The 17,741-nt window shown below is 39.2% G+C and overlaps 2 protein-coding genes across 2 annotated transcripts; one reads left to right on the top strand and one right to left on the bottom strand.

Annotated features, from left to right (window-relative positions):
* Positions 1-1,206: 1,206 nt before the first annotated feature.
* On the bottom strand, positions 1,207-2,763 carry LOC142177156 (uncharacterized). The gene is made up of 3 exons (XM_075245623.1): positions 2,088-2,763; positions 1,814-2,028; positions 1,207-1,626 (listed from the first exon to the last, which is right to left on the bottom strand). Exons 1-3 carry the CDS (start codon positions 2,761-2,763, stop codon positions 1,207-1,209), a joined length of 1,311 nt encoding a protein of 436 aa, XP_075101724.1.
* Positions 2,764-8,686: 5,923 nt separating this feature from the next.
* LOC107802383 (uncharacterized) lies at positions 8,687-9,802 on the top strand. Its single transcript, XM_016625869.2, has 2 exons — positions 8,687-9,147; positions 9,241-9,802. The coding sequence occupies exons 1-2, from the start codon at positions 8,687-8,689 to the stop codon at positions 9,800-9,802; spliced, it is 1,023 nt and encodes a 340-aa protein (XP_016481355.2).
* Positions 9,803-17,741: the final 7,939 nt, after the last annotated feature.

Here is a 17,741-nt window from a genome sequence, read left to right on the forward strand (position 1 = left end):
CCCCTTCACCCAAATCATCTTGTAAGCTACCCTTGGTTCATCTCTTCTTCTCACATACTCCCATGCAGTTCTAACACTGAAATAGCCTCGAGGTTCCAACATCCAATAAGGCACATCAAGTACCTCATTTACAGGAGGTGGCTTGATGTTTTTTACAATATGCATAGCATACTCCTTAGGTAAATCCTCCAGCAATCTATTCACATTCCAACCAACTTATTCAACCACATCCCATACATTGTGAATGGACTCATCAATCCCAAAATCTTGTGGAACAATGAAGTACAATGCCCCTAGATCTGTCCAGTTATCATACCAAAACAGTGATGACCCCATCTTTAGATGCCATTTTATTTGATGCTCGGTTAAATCCCTACACTCTAACATCTTCCTCCATACATGAGACACTCCCCTCCATGGCACAATCAATGAGTTCATTTTCTTACAATATTTCTGGCTCATAAAATAGCTCCACAAACTTGGCTTGAATCTATAGTTCCACCATAGTTTACAGAACAATGCCTTAGATACATCGTGCAAAGATCTGAAGCCAATTCCACCTTTAGCATATGGCATACATAATGTGTTCCAAGATGCCCAATGCCTGCTGCTGCCTCCTACTGAACTGCACCAGAAGTATTGTGCAAGTATTTTGTGCAACTTGTTTATAACATAGTTGGGAGGATTGACTGCTGAAAGCAGGTGTATGGGCATACTTTGCAGTACATGAGCAATCAAGACTGCTCTGTCACCTATAGAAAGCAACTTCCCCTTCCATGGTTGTAATTTGTCCAGTACTTTAGTGATCAAACTTTGATAATGATCCATCTTTTTCCTCCCGTAAAACATGGGACAGCCTAAGTACATGAATGCAAATTCTTGCCTTTTGATACCAGTGACCCTTTCCACTTTATTTTCTACCTCTACATATGTTAAGTGATGCATATAAACAGCTGACTTGCTCTTATTCACAAGCTGTCCAGATGCAGCCTCATATGCTCCTAACACTTCCATAAGTAATCGAAGTGAAATAGCATCAGATGAAGAGAAAATAATAGTGTCATCTGCAAAGGCTAGATGATTTATTTTAGGACTCCATTTAGGTAGGCCAAAGCCACAAAAGTAGATGTTCAAATGTAGAGCATTTAACCCCCTCGACAGTGCTTCAGCAGCTAGGATAAATAATGTAGGCGATAATAGATCTCCTTATTTGACTCCTCTCGATGATTTGACAAAAGCATGAGCCTGGCTATTGATAAGAATAGAATACCAGTTATTTGAGACAATGCCAAAAACCATGCCAATGAATCTCTCTGCAAAGCCCATCTTCCTAAGCACCTTAGTAAGAAAAAGCCAAGATAATTTGTCGTATGCCTTAGTCATATCGAGCTTCATAACTACATTTGGTCCAGCTTTAGTTCTACGTCTTATATCTGTAATTATCTCCTGTGTGAGCAATACATTTTCAACAATGCTCCTCCCTTTCACAAAGCCAACATGTTCTTCAGATATAATATTAGGCAGTAGTCCCACTAGCCTCTCATGTATCACCCTCAATATCAGTTTGTTGCTATAGTTGCTAAGACTTATTGGCCTCAAATCAAAAAATGTAGTCACCTCTTTTTTCTTTGGGAGTAGGACCAAGTTAGTGTGAGTCACACATTTTGGCAATTGATGGCCATTGAAAAATGCTCTCACCATGTCAAATACATCATCCCTTATTATGTCCCAACATGAGTAATAAACTCTGCCTGTGTATCTATCCGGTCCCCCTGCACTATCTTTATTCAAACCAAACACTGCATTTTTTTACCTCATCTTTTGTTGGTTGCTTCATTAGTTCTGAGTTCTGCTCCATATCAACCAGTGTTGGCACTCGATCTAAAATGTGAAATGAAGTTGGCATTGTGGTTTCTTTGAACTGTTCTTTATAAAAGTTAACTGCTTCCATAGCAATCTCTTCATCTTCTTCTATCCAATACCTTGACTGTTTTGAATCCTTTTGAGATGCAGCCTCTTTCTTCGACGCTTGACTTGAGTATGAAAAAAATTGGTGTTCCTGTCACCATCTTTGAACCAAGCCATACCTGATTTCTGCTTCCAATATTTTTCCTCCAAGGCAAGAAATTTGATCAAATCTGCTTGTACTTTGTGCAATATTTCTCTATTCAGTTTGATAGGATTAGTTTCAAATTGTGCTTCATGAACCAATACTACCTCTTCCAAGCTTGCAATTTTCTGAAAAATATCACCATAGGTTGCTCTACTCCACACTAACAGTGCCTTTTTTAATTTCTTCAGCTTATAATTGAACATGACAAATAGGCTTGCACTAAAATCTGCCTTCCAGTTCTCTCTCACAGTTTCCTTAAATGACTCATGCTCGACCCATAAATTAAGAAATCTAAAAGGTTTCTTCACTAGAGGAACCTCTATATCACACTTTAGTTGCATAGGGCTGTGGTCTGAGCCTATCTTTGACAAATGTGTAACTTCAATTCCTGGGAAGGTATGCTGAAATTCAACATTTGATAAACATCTATCTAACATCTTGAAAATACAGTCTTCTTCTGCCCTCCCATTCCACCAAGTGAAAATACTACCTTTGAAGCCAAGATCAACTAAGTTGCAAGTGTTGATGCAGTGTCGAAAGTCATCAGTTTCATTCAAAGACACTGGAAAACCACCATATTTTTCTTCTTCATCCCAAATAACATTAAAGTCTCCACCTACAAACAATGGCACAGTCATGTCCCTTGCCATTACATACATTGAGTCTCACAACTCTATTCTTTCGATGGCATCACATTTAGCATATACCAAAGTAAGAACCATTTATACATGTGTTTAAGAATGAACGAGACTTAGTATTAGTTGTTGCACCATGTTATACATCATAGTAACATCAAATATCTCATCTATAAAAGCCCAAATCTTGTTTGACACATTTGCAATTGCCTGTGCAAATCCAATTTTTCTTCTATACCTTTCCAGTTTTTTAGCCTGTTGCATTGGCTCCATTAATCCTATAAATTCATAATGATTCTGCCTATGCATTTTGATCAGCCTCTCAAATGCTTATTGTGTATTAACTGACCTTATGTTCCAAATAAGAGCATCCATCACTGATTGTTTGATTTAGTCAGAGTCCTCCTTGTTTTTACACCACTTGTGTGCATAGTGTTCTTATCTTTCTGCTGTTTTTTCCTTCCTTTTGCTGCTGATTTAGCCTTTTTCATATGCCTAGGTAATAGATCACCTTGCCTTGCTACATTTTGAAAATTCTGGGCAGTAGACTCTTGATCCATATCGTTGCCTATTCTGTTAATTTTCTCATCTACATCATTGGCATCCTTACCCCCAGTGGAGTCATAGCATTTATATTGTGAGGTTTAGGTACCACAGATTGATCCTCTCCTTTCTTCTGCAGCTTCAGTTGTGTGGTTTCGAATGGAGCAGTACTAGGTGCATCTGCAGGTTGTACAGTAGGAAGTTGCTCATTCCCAGTATTTGTAAGTACCATAAAGTTAGCAATAGTACTTTTCTTAGATACTGCAATCTCCCCTGTTCCACCTGGATCTACAGCATCAGATCCTCTTCCTGCAAACTTCTCCATATCAATTCCATTACCCTTTGTTGCAATTTGCTTATCCTTGCCTGCTTCCTGAATATTTGACTCCTCATTAACATTGTTTGTATTAATATCGGTATTGTTGTTAGCTGTAACAATGGGATCACTATTTACACTTTGCTCTTCTCCCTCTTGATCATCGTCAGCTGGTTCATCATCAACCGGTGCTCCATCTGGAGCTTCACCTTCATCTGAAACCTTCTCTATTTGGTTAGACCATAACCTTACTCCACTCTATTGAACTCTCTCATTCACCTTAGGAAACTTAGGTCCCCCAGTTCAATTGTCGGGAGTTTTGGCCAATTCCTTATCCACCAAGGTGTCTTGTAATGGTATGTCCTGGCATGATATGTTAATTCCCACTGCATTGTATTTGAAAGCTCTTTGGACCCAATGAGCAGTTGATTCCTTTGCTGCAGCTGTCACCTTTTCTTTCTCACTTGGAGTAGTATATGTACAACTATTAGTTGATACAATCCTATCTGAGTTAGGATTAAACACTGGAGCTGCTGGATTTAGATTTCCAACAGTTTTAGGAATAGATTTTTGAATCTGCTTCTGCATCACATTAGCATCCTCATTCCCAACTTCCTCAACTTCCAATATTGCAAATTTATTTCCCACTTGCACCTGTTTCTCTTCACCTTGATTAACTGAGATTATTTCTTTTCCATTAGTTCTGTGAGTTTCCTTCTAATTAATAACATTATTGCCACGGTTATCCCTAACTTCTTTCCATAGTTCCTTGCCATTACCAGCCACATTGCCAGGTGCTGCAGGATTTCTAATCCCATTTTCCTTAGGATTATGAATTCCATTTTGCTGAGCATTTTCCTCTACCACAACAATCTGATTCTTCTCATTATCTTCACTGTTATCCATCTCCATGATTGCAAATTTATTATCTGTTTGCACCTGTTGAGTAGTCTTCTCAACTGGCACGATTTTTTGCCCAGTTTTAGTCACATTCCCAACAACTTTTCCTCTCGTGAGAATCATTAAAGGGGCATTATGTTTTTTTGTTTTCCCCTGGTCTTCCACTGCAGTTGTGACATCGTGAAATGTATCAGAAGCAGCTCTCTTGTCATTGCTTCGACTTTCGACTAGGTCGGGGTTCAATCGCCAACATTCGATTTCATTGTGGCCTTGAAGCTTACACTCCTTATAATATTTTGGCAAAATATCATAGTGAACCTTTACCCACTCTGTTCTTACCCCTCCAGTAACTTTATCATCGATGTCCGGACGTATCCTCTTGGGTAGCTCAACCAATAAATCAACTAGAACTTTTACTCTCGCGCAACTCGGCCTAGTTTTGTTTATCGTCGCCGCGTCAAGACACAGGGGCCTCCCCACAGCTGTAGCTAAGGAAAACATAGTTTTCTTTACATAAAAAGTAGGAAGCAGTCCCGGAAAAGAAATCCACACCATCACCATCGAAGTTTCTTCACCCGCCTTAAATTTTGCATCGTAAATAAGAGTTCACAACTGGTATTCGTACCTATCTTTGGCTTTGATGTAGTATGTACTCTTCAATGTGAAATCAAGGAAGTCTTGCCATAGAGTTAATCTATTTAACACATGAAGATCTCTAAGAAATCCAATATTGCACTCTCCTTTGATACCACACTGTGTTGGTATGATTCGGCGAAGTTCATAAATCTCCGGAGATCCATATGAGAGTTTTTCGACGACGGCATATTGAAGACCCTCAATAACATTCATTTGTTCGACTTCTGCCGCTGTGAATCTAATAACTGGATAACCATTCAAGAAAGTAGCCCGTCGCATCGGAATGGGTTGCACTGAATTTGCAGCAGTAGCCATCGCTGGAGGATTTAACGTATTTGGTTTCAAAATCTTTGAGAAATATACGGGGGTTGGATTGGAGTTTGTTGTTGTATGTTGTTGTGCAACGCTGGGGAAGGGCTGATCAGCCGACAAAGATGGATGGCCATCGGCCATTGTGGCCATTTGAAGCTCAAAGCTTCAGCTTTCCGCGATTAACAGTAGCTCGCATGCACTGTTCACGGCACTGTAGCTGCTACAGTGACGGCGGAATTTTGAGAGAAAAATTCTAGGAGGTCTTGAGTTCGACTCTCAATAAGAACATTTTATTTTTTTGTATTTCTGTATTTCGCCTTTGTTGTATTCGTTGCGCGAATAAATACAGTCGATACATGTTGTATCATTGCACTCTTGATTAGGCAAACAATAGTTACTATACTCTAAATAGTAGTAGTTTATGAAAATTTCTCTATTTTTAACATAGTGTGATATTGAAGCGTTGTGCCAAATCTGCACGATTTTTTCCAAAAAGTTCAACACCTTATAATAGAATCATTTTCTTTGCTACTTTCCATATAGGACTATATTTACACACACCTAATATGAATTAGAGTCTGTAGCCTATGACTCAATTAATGAAACTAAATATTGGTATTGCCATTTGAATTAATTCGGAAATTTTGACACAAACTTCCAAATGAAGATTTTCCCGTATTCTTCCAAGCGAGAACAAGGGGAAAATAAGAATATTATGCACATCTAATTATTATAACGAGTTGGGAGTTGTTTACTCGAAAAACGGATAGAGTTTAATTTGTACGTAGTTCTAAGGATATGTAGTATAGCTTAATACAGATTGTAAGGATAAATAGAAATCTCAAATACGGATACCAAATAAATAAGGTTGAAAAGAAGATGATTTTTAGGATTAAGCAAGATGAATCAATTTATGAATCTTAAAAGAATAACTCATCAATATTGGAGTGTATGGTGCTTGAATTTACAATGTAAGCCAAAGAACTGCCCTCTACAGAAATGTAGCCATCCTCTTTATAGTGAAAGATCCTACTTTAGATATAATTAAAAGTACATAGTGGAGAACCCATGATAAATCAGCTTTTCCCTAATTTCCGCCGATATTCTCTCCCTTAGTGTGTTTGCAACGGCTCTTGTCTGTGAGCTCGATGTGGACTCAGGATCAGGTGATGATTCGGGCTCGGTATCGGTTGGCCTCTGCCCCTTAAGCTCGAAATCATCTCATCATAGTTTGATTCGGACCCGAGCTCGATAATGACTTCGAACTCGGTGTTTGACCTATACTTGAAATCTGAAGCTCGTTCATACCATCTTCAGAACCCATCTCGATATTACAAAGTCTTTCTTTGATCCATTATGTTTTGACCTCGATCAATTGTACGAAGGCCAAAATCTATTTCGACCGTATACGGAGTAACTCCCCATCTATGGGAAAGAGATGATGCTTGAGGATGAAAACTGAATTTCAGACAAATTGCAAAGTAGATTTTTGCTGTCCCAAATAAAAAACTCACAAGATTTTGACAAATTACATAAGGCGTAAAATTTTCATAGTATTATCGATGTTTCTTATTTTGCATGTCACTATTTAGTTGGGAAAAGGCAAAAGAAAGAAAAGTAGCTAAGATTTAAAAAACAAATTCTTTGAGGACCAAAGACATAGATGATTTCTTTTCCGAAAAATTGATCAATCTACAAATAGACATAATTTCATGTGACTAAAAATCAGAGTACTATATTCACCTTATTTCAAGAGTGGAAGATGCTTTTGGTATATCTATATAGTGTAAAAGATGTTTATATTAAATGATTGCATGAGTAAGTGACACATGGAGCCGAAGATAGGAAATAGTTGAATCCGAAGGCAACGATCCCGTCTGTTACCGGAGAGAATGATACTCGTAAAGGCGAAATAAATGTCTGCCTCTCGGTAGCATTTAATGAGGAATATTCTATAACATTAAGTACACGGCCAGTAATAAGAAATATGGCATTCACTGTCTGCCGTTATACATTTTTCAATGGTCCTCATAATTGACATTAAAAAGGAGCTTGATCCTAGGACTTTATTCCTTAGGTGCAGCTATAAATAGGGAGCTATATCATCATTATAAAGGATATGAATTTTCTAACAAACATACGTTACACTCTATTCAAAGCTTAATTTAATTTTATCTTCTTGTTTACTGATATCGTTGCTATTCTCCCTGGAAGCCCTGCTCCCAGATTTACTGTTTCTGCTATTTTATCTTCATCTCAAGGCTAAGTATTATATTTTTGTCTAATTCATCTAATATTTCAGGATTAAATTAATAGTACTATTTTATGGGTAAATAGTTTGGCGCCCACCGTGAGGCTTAAACAGTTGTGGAATTAAGTTGGTCCTTGCCTATTTTACTAACGTGTTTAATTATTTGTTCTCAGAAAAAAATCATAGAAAATGGCAGATAATGGTGTTAACAACACACACAATCTTGAGACCGAAGGAAATCAGCCTTACCACGAGGATTCAATCAGTGATACCCGCAGTGAGAGGAACAAGGCAACATCGGTCTATAGCAGGCGGTACCCTCGACATGTTCGGGAGGCGACTCCTGATGATGCTGAAGAAGAGCACGTCGTCGAAGCGGTAAGGGTTTTACAGGAGCAACAAGAGGCCATTTTAGTACATCTCACACGACATGATAAGGTTATGATAGAGCTGAAGCATGCGTTATCAGGTTCTTCCAATAACGCAAATGGACTAGGTCCAGTTCCTCCCGATGCCCCCGCAAATCAAACAATGTAGAGGGTCAACAACAACACTCTGAGGGGAGAGGTCGACTTCGATGGGGATAGGGGGGACGGATCCGGTCACAACAATGAGAGTGATCCCTTCAAAAAAAATTCATACAGTTTATAAAGGAAATGAACGCCCGCGTGGACCGAATTCTGGGTGCACCACCAGTGCTGAAAGGGCCGGACTCAAAAAAGTACACTCAATTGCCGTACAAACCAAGCGCGGCACCAGAATTGATTCCGAAGCGGTTTAAAATGCCTGACGTGCCGAAATATGATGGAACTTCAAATCTTCAGGAGCATATCACCGCCTATACAACAACGGTGAAGGGGAACGATTTAGCTCCCCACGAGATTGAATCGTTTTTGCTAAAGAAATTCGGAGAGACTCTCACGAAGGGAGCCTTGACGTGGTATTCGCTTTTGCCTGAGCATTCTATAGACTCCTTCGAGATGCTCGTAGATTCTTTCATTAAGGCACATGCCAGGGCCAGAAAGGTACAGTCCCGAAAGGTCGATATATTCAGGATTGCACAAGAAGAGTCTGAGTTACTGCGAGAGTTTGTAACCCTGTTCCAGAAGGAAAGGATGTTCCTACCGGCCATTCCGGATAAATGGGCAGCTGAAGCATTCACCAAGGGTTTGAATATGAGGAGTTCCGATGATTCCCTGAAGTTGAAAGAAAGCTTGCGCAAGTTCCAAGCGAAAACTTGGGCGGATGTTCATAATCAGTACCGGTCAAAGATAAGGATTGAGGATGATCAGCTCGGTTTCCTGGCGTCGGTTAAGGGTCGGGAGAAGAATAAAGAGAAATTAAAAGACAATTTTGACACACATAGACAGTCTTCGAGGAGCCGATTTTTGCCTTATGAACGGGCCAAAAGACGCGGCAGAAGTATTGGGTCGGCAGACAGGTTCGTTACCGATAGAAGAACTGATCGCGACCGGAACAAGAAGTCGTTATAGGACAAGGAAACGTCAGGTTCTCGAGATTCTTCCTACCCCAGACTTTTAGAATATAACCTCAACGTCAGTGTAGTAGAGTTGATGTTGGCTATGAGGAACATTAAAGAAGCACGGTTCCCAAATCCAATTAGATCTGATCACAGTCAGAGGGATCCTAATTTTTGGTGCGAATATCACATGACGAATGCTCACCAGACCGGGAACTGCCAGCATCTGCGCGAAGAGGTGGTGACGCTACTGAAAAATGGCCATCTCAGGGAATTTTTAAGTGACCAGGCTAAAAATAATTACGATCGCAATCATGACAACATGGAGCCCTCAAAAACAGGAGAAAATCCCCCGCGCTTGACCATCAACTTGATTTTTGGGGGAAACGAGATTAATGGGGTTACATTCTCGGTAGAAAAAAAGACAAAGGTGTCAGTAAACCATATCAAGAGGCTCCGGGAAGTCGCTGAAGATGACATCACTTTCACGGAGGAGGACGTAGATGGATTGTTGCTACCATACAACGATGCATTGGTAATCTCTTTAAATGTATCAGATATTAAAATCAAACGTGTTCTGGTGGATCCAGGAAGTTCGGCCAATATTATACAATGAAGGGTATTGGAGCAAGCCAAGCTCACCAGAAGCATCATTCCGGCAACAAAACTCCTTGCCGGGTTTAACCTAGCAAGTGTGACAACCCGAGGAGAGATCCTGCCGCCCACGAATGCTGAAGGGGTGATGAAGACGACCATTTTTGAGGTGGTGGATGGTGATATGGGCTACAACATTATCCTAGAAAGACCATGGTTGCACGATATGAAGGTTGTACCATCGACGTAACACCAATTGCTGAAATTCCCAAATCCCGAGGAAATTAAACAAATAAAAGGTGATCAACTGGCGGCAAGAGAGTTGAATGCAATTTCGGTCTCCAGTAGCAAAGGGAAAGGGCATGGAGCATAGCAATTACAGGAACCGGCACCTGCTCCCGAGAAAAGCAAAGTCAACCGGGGAGAAGAGGTATCGGGATCTTGTCAGGTGCCAAGGTATTTCCAGGTACTAGAAGAGATGGACGTAAAAATTCTACAGTGGAAGAGCTTAAGCAAGTCGCATTATTCGAAAAGTTCGTGGAGAGGAAATTCCACCTGGGGACAGGACTGCACCCCGAATTAAGATCTGGATTTATTGAATTTCTTAAATTTAATGTCGATTATTTTACGTGGTCGCATGCGGATATGACAGGTATCCCGCCGAATGTGGCCGTACACAAGCTAAGCTTGGATCCCAGCATTCCTTTGATAAGATAGAAAAAACGTCCTATCGTCGGGGCCAGAAATAAATTCGTCAAAGAAGAGGTAACTCGCCTTTTTTGATATTGGTTCAATCTGAGAGGTAAAGTATCCACACTGGCTAGCTAACTTAGTAGTAGTTCCAAAGAAGAATAATAAATTTTGCATGTGCGTAGACTATAAGGACTTAAATAAGGCGTGCCCAAAGGACTCGTTCCCATTGCCGAACTGTCACGCCCCAAACCTGAAGAGGCGTAGCCGGCACCTGATGCTATACTCAGCCCGAGCGTACCACTCTGTAACTGTGAACTCTGGAGGGGTAACCCTCAACTTAGGCCGATGAGGCCATATTCTGAATCATCTGAAAATTACATCTACAACCAGTAATACCAAACTAAACATCTATATAGGGCTGGTAAATCCACAATAATGATATAAAAAAATGTATAGGACTCGTCTACAAGCCTCTAGGGATAACTAAATTGTATCATGGTCGGAACAGGGCCTCAACCTACCCATCAAACCAGTATATATAAAATGGACTCCAAGGTCTAGACCTGGTAACTCCGGGGAAGTGGAGCTTACCAACCAAGCTGATGTTTGGCTTTGTCTACTGGGAAGGTCTATCCAGCTATCTATCAGGACCTGCAGGCATGAAATGCAGCGTCCCCATCAAAAGGGACGTCAGTACAAAATAATGTACCGAGTATGTAAGGCAACAAAATAACTGAAAGCTGAAACTAAGTTGATAATATAATAACTGAAAGTAACTGGGAGTCAAAGATAATCTGAAGATATGCTCACCTACTGATACTGACTCATCTCTCTCAATATAGTGAGTAAAATATCTGTCCGGCTCTATAAGGCTCAGTATGTGTAACTGCTTTGCGTAGTAGGCTCGCTCATAGGCGCTCGCCTATACTACGCTCTGTATCTCGGCCATTCTGGGCTCGCTCATAGGCACTCGGCCACAGTAGGCTTGGTATATAACTTACTATCTGATCAAAGGTTGCCCAATAGGGGCATGCCCACCGATTATAGCTCGATAGTGGTAAAAATACTATAATACTATATATATATATATATATATATATATATATATATATATATATATATATATATAGACCCTCTGCTCTCTTGACTGAAAGAAAACAATACTTAAATGAATATAAAGTCTCGATAAGGGATAATACTATAACTTATGAGACTAGGATAATCTACATAAGTTCAGGAATACGAACTTCTCTTTATGTCTCGTTATCAAACTCATGTAGTTGCGGGATCATGCCAAAATGAAGGAAAGGTTTAAGCCTTAACACACCTTAACTCCGTTGAGTCCTTAATACCTTCCAAGAAATTCTTCAAACAACTCAACTCAATCTACCATAGCATAAGGAGATTCAAAATCAGTGCTGAGTAAAGGCTAAGTCTGCAACTTAAACTAGTAGCTCGTTTACGTAAATTTGGGCAGAATTTCCCCTGTAACTAGGTCCTCCTCCAATACAATATACCAATAACAACAAGAACACAATAGTAACAACATGTATGCATCATTTTCCAACGTTATCTTCATCAGAATATACCACAAAACAACCCACACACCCTAATCACTTCATACATAAAATGACAACCAAAGTAGTGTCAAACAACCTAAAACTTGTAACGACGAATGACCAGCCCACCATTCTATCATTATGTGGTGTTTATCCTCACCTTTTATCCTCCAAAAATCCATAAAACATCAGCACAAGAGTCCAACACGAGTGGACTAAAAAACAGTCCACTAAAAGTGAAATAAATCGAACTCATGGCTTTCGATCACCGTCCCGTGAGTTCTAACTATTAGAAAACGAATTTATCAACCTTCCTTGATATTTAAAATCTTAAATATATAAATTAGGAATTTTATTAACTATGAAGTACATTCCAAAACTCAAACTACAAAGAAAAAGAGAGGCGATATAGCGATACTTACGTCGTAGGGATCGTTCTAATGTTATCGCTTCTTGATTTCATACCCGGAATGTTAATCTTCTTTAGAACCCTTGTAGAGAGCTGAAGTGTGAGCTTTTGGGGGTTCTCTGGTCGTGTTCTATGAAAAATGAAGAGAAGGACGATTTAAAACCCTATGTATATCAAGTTTTGAAAAGTCAAAGAGGTGCTAGCTTGGCACCCTAGCATTGGCCCTTCTTTCGATGTTTATATCTTTTTATACAGATGTCGTATGAACAAGCGGTTAAAAGAATTAGAAACTAAATTCCAAGTCCTTCAATTTGGTATATAATATGTCCCAAAAATACCTTATATAAAACATGAAATGTATTACTCAAAACGCTTCAAACACATGCTTGTCACCTATGCAGTCTACGCAGTCTCGCGAAACTGCACATATCTCTCTACTCTGATGTCGTATCAACAAACGGTTTAATGATTTAGAAACTAGACTCGTAGATCATCAATTTTTTATGTGTGTCATCCCTTAATTCCAAGTAAATTAGGAAATGTGCTCAGCTATATTTGACCTAATGTTCAACATATTTATGAATGTAACTTGTGATGATCTTTGCCAACTTTTGTTCCACAACTCGCTTGACTTCAAAATATAACACACGAATATCATAAGACAAAAATAAACCATAACATAACCTCCTTTTCATTTTGAGTACCCTAGTCTCACCCCAAAAGTACATGTTATAACATTCCCAACTTGTCAACTTTCGACGAAACTTATTTTTTTTAATTGGTTTAGCTTCCAAGCCTTCCAACCCTCTTGGTACTTGCAGTCCATGATCTTCAATTTTTGTAACCTCCAAGTTAATATGATTAACTTACTTTATGTACTTTTAAATATGTTATCATTTCAGAGCTTACATCAATTGACTTACGACGTACTCTCACGTACGAAAATATGGGGTGTAACATCATTCCCCCCTTTGGAACATTCATCCTCGAATGTTGACTGATGCGCTTATCAGTCTCATAACCTATAGCTCTTACGAATAATTTTGTATTGTCCTTGACATCTAGGCAACTATTCTGTGAATAAATCCAAAGTCCAGGGCATTCCCCCCTTCAGGCCTCTTTCTCGCACCATGACCTGTGGTCGGAATTCTTCCAATCTCATTACTGTTTCTACCTCGGTCGTATAGCCTGTACGACTCTATCCCTGTATGTATGACTATGCGACTCTTCTCTCCTTTTTCCTCCAGCTATTATCCAATCTCTAAGCCTCACTTTGTGAACATATACAGAACTATGACAAGCTGTCCCTCTAGGCATCTATAGGTGTACTGATGTCTTTCGCCTGGTACTTTATCGAACTTAAGACTATTTCTATCTCTTGTTTCATAGCCTTGTATATCTATACTTATGGATTTACTACATCTAGGTTGGTTATACTATACCATAAAACTTACTTTGGTTTATTATTACCGAGGTTTGTTACCCAACTCCAGGTTACTCTCTCGCTGCTTATCCTATATGTATAAATCTAAGTCCTTTAATGCTTCCTCATTACTGTTCATCTTAAGAATGACAACCTAATCTCATCTCATACTTTGGAACTTTTATCCATCTATCGGTGATTCACCTTAATGTTGATCTATAATCTACCACTGATAACTTAAAACCTCTTATGTAATACATTGTCACTAGGGCTCACGACGCATCGGGGAACATTTAAAGTGATTTTTCTGATCCACCTAGGGACGATACTATACTTCAATAAGCGTATTTCATAGCATCCTAATGCGATGCATCTTTCGGGGGGGGGGGGATTCTAATCCCATGCAATTCATGAAATCCCTTTTCTCAAAATCATTACTCAATCAAAGGCCTAAACATCATCTTCTTATACATCACCATTACACCCTTATTCTACTACCTGGGCAGCATTTCATCTCTTCTAATTGCTCCTAGTCTTAGACACCTCCAAGTTTGTTCAAGTTATACTGAGCTTTTTATAACATACAGAAACCATCAGCTCTCTTGTTTGATGGGCTTAATCCCGAGGTCTTACCTATTCTTGTTACCTTCTAACTCACCTTTTCTTATCCTTACTCCCATATACCTAAAACCTTGTCACTCTACCATAATTTAGCTTGCGACCTATACATATCTATTTATACTACTTACAATCTTCCTTTAACTTGCTAGCACCATAGATTTCCTTTCGTGCCTTCTCAGTTATCTTTAAATGTAAGCCATTACTTTTCCTGGTCGTTCTGCCACTTGTTGCATGAATACTTGGCTTGTCTTATTGCCCATGAATACTGTAATTTCATGTACCTCATATGATCTCAAATATCACCTTTGATTATTTTTTTCCCATTCATTAGCCACGATAGGTGCCACTTTCTTATGGAGTGTATACAATATTGTAGTGAGACTGTTGTTACAAGATCATTTCCTCTTTAGGTCATTGTACTTAGGTTGAAGCCTTCTTCCTTATTTCCTCGGCTAGTACTTCATGGTAGTACTTAGGGAAGACCCTCTAACTCTTGTAAAGTTGCGAGCTTGTTATATTGTATACCCGAAGGATTTTTTTATGTTCTTACTAGCCTATAATTATCCTTAATTACTTACCTCCACGCCCTTGTCCTAGAAGGGTTGCTTCTGAACTGAAATGTTTTTTTACTGTCTTCCCAGTAGCACTCTCTTTTATTTCTGTAATACATATACGGTACATTTAATTACCCCAACTCCTATCTGAATATTTCTCAAGGATTATGACGTCATATCTACGAGACTGAATTCACTATGTTGGGGTTCACTACGTTTATCTTGCACAATCTGCATGATTTGTCTATATCCTCTTATCTAGATATAACTAGGCTCTTCCTAAATCAACTGTTAACTACTCGTTGGTCCATTCTCATATCTATATTTCTGCGTAACCTCTCTTGGGTTATGTCCTTGTCTTAACTCACCTCTTGCATTGGCTCCTTATGTATCAAATGCTTATTCGCACTTATTTATCAATAACATCCCGGGCGGGAACCCTTACTTCCTCTCGCCGGCGTCATTCTTGCATAATGTTCTGGAGTCACGACATATATATAGGATCTGAATAAATACAATCTCATTCCTTTCGCCTTTCTACCACATTCTTCCTTTACTATTCCATAGTTACCTGAACCACTTAACTCCGACTTAATACCACATCACACCATCTTCCTCCCTTTTAAGAGAGTACTAAGATTTGGTGCTATGACGATTTATCTATAGATATTTTACCTCTTCATCTTTGGCGTCTTTTCACATCATCAATGACCCTTATTCGCCTTACGGTAACCCTTCTGTACCAGGAATAACTGAATTCCTTATGCACAAGGGTGACACCTAGTGTAACTGGCACACTTAGTCGTTTAAGCTTAACTCTGCTCACAATGCTTGCTTTAGGGAAGCGTCTTCCTGAATGAACTTTAAAGATTATTCTTTTGTTGTCCATTCTATTATTGTCGGAACTCTATCTCTGAAATTCTCACGATATCGACTATTATCAAATCATTTGGTCCCTAATTCATGTTTCGTTTATCTTGTTCACTATCCCATGCTGATTTCTATTACTCCGGGGGTCTAAATTTTTATTCTGGTAATCACGTTGGACTCACCAACTCATTTCTCGAAATGAGAATACGACTTTTGGCCTATACTCTTTTATTTTCTCAAGGCATGTCTCCTTTTATCTTTTCCTTCACTTGACTATAGACTATATCATACTGTCATATTTTGATTTACCGTAATCACGCATTTATCACATCTTACTCATAATACTTCATTTACTCTCTTCTTATTCTCCAGCTAATATTTCTGTTTATCACTTTATTTTGAAAACTTCAAAAAAATGTTCTTTCACTTTTAGCTCCCCTTGCTTCATCTCACTGGCTCTTCGGGATGCCTAACATTCTCTCTCCTTCTTTTTTTTTTACTAGGGACGGGAATCATACTAAGGTAAATATTTATCTCTGCTAGGATTCCAGTGCCTATCTTCTGAATTTTATGAATATGCTAGTATTCATGTCTAGCTGTACTATTCTAGAGTGCACCATCTGGGTGTCTCACAAGGAGAACTATTAACACGTTTGCACTATCCTTCGAAAATGTTAGCTAATGATAACAATCCATCCACAATTTTTGGGTTACTATAACCCCAACTGTATCCTGATCTATCATACTTCTCTTAAACTATATATGTTAGCTCCCATAGGGCATAACTGAGATGTGTGTGGCCAATTGTACATACCTCTGTTATTGTGGAAAGTAACTCAGAATGCTTATATTTCTCTACCTGAATTGTAAATACTTATAATCTTCACTAACTAGGTACTACGTACCCTTCTTCGCATTGCTTCTTTATCTTATTGAAAGTTGTATCTATCTTCTGATTCTCTCATTTCTCTTTACCATATGGGTGGATAAATATTCATGCCTTAGGGCTCCATACCAAGAAGCTTACACGTCTTAGTACACACATGATCTTCTGAAGACCTCACATTTACTCATCATAACCATGCAAAATCGAGTTCCTCTGACTCAACTCTTCCATAGTCACATTCAATCTCTTACCAACTATCTTTCTGGATGTAAGTATCGTTGTATTACGAATAAAATAAAATTTTGGAGTTTGAATTCTTACAACTAAGCTATACCATACGATCTAGAGTAAGAAGAAACAGTGACAGTCCTAAATGTCCTGTAGCCTCCTACTTATAAGTGTGGTGCACAACACACCCCTAAACAAGACTCTACTAGACACGGCTTGTAGACTCCCTGGGATAGAACTACTCTGATACCAAGTTTGTCATGCCCCAAACCTGAAAAGGTATGGGCGGCACATGGTGCCATACTCGGCCCGAGCATACCACTCTGTAACTATGAACTCTGGAGTGGTAACCTTTAACTTAGGTCGATGAGGCCGTATTCTGAATCATCTGAAAATAACGTCTACAACCAGCAATACCAAACTAAACATCTACATAGGGCTGGTAAAGCCACAATACTAATATAAAAAAAATATACAGGACTCGTCTACAAGCCTCTAGGGATAACTGAACTGTATCATGGTCGGGACAGGGCCTCGACCTACCCATCAAACCTGTATATATAAAATGGACTCCAAGGTCTAGACCTGGTAAATCCGGGGAAGTGGAGCTTACCAACCAAGCTGATGTTTGGCTTTGTCTACTGCGAAGGTCTATCCAGCTATCTATCAGGACCTGCAAGCATGAAATGTAGCGTCCCCATCAAAAGGGACATCAATA

Source organism: Nicotiana tabacum, chromosome 23 (genome assembly GCF_000715075.1).
Source record: "Nicotiana tabacum cultivar K326 chromosome 23, ASM71507v2, whole genome shotgun sequence".
In the NCBI taxonomy this organism is placed as follows: Eukaryota; Viridiplantae; Streptophyta; class Magnoliopsida; order Solanales; family Solanaceae; genus Nicotiana; species Nicotiana tabacum.

What these genes read in the sequence shown, in the direction of transcription:
- LOC107802383 (XM_016625869.2), top strand. Translation starts at nt 8,687, where the DNA reads ATGCTCGTAGATTCTTTCATTAAGGCACATGCCAGGGCCAGAAAGGTA. An exon ending in AGTATTGGGTCGGCAGACAG is followed by an intron (nt 9,148 to 9,240) that starts GTTCGTTACCGA and finishes TTCCTACCCCAG; the next exon opens with ACTTTTAGAATATAACCTCA.
- LOC142177156 (XM_075245623.1), bottom strand. Translation starts at nt 2,763, where the DNA reads ATGGCAAGGGACATGACTGTGCCATTGTTTGTAGGTGGAGACTTTAAT. An exon ending in ATATTGGAAGCAGAAATCAG is followed by an intron (nt 2,029 to 2,087) that starts GTATGGCTTGGT and finishes ACTCAAGTCAAG; the next exon opens with CGTCGAAGAAAGAGGCTGCA. An exon ending in AGCAACCAACAAAAGATGAG is followed by an intron (nt 1,627 to 1,813) that starts GTAAAAAAATGC and finishes CTACTCCCAAAG; the next exon opens with AAAAAAGAGGTGACTACATT.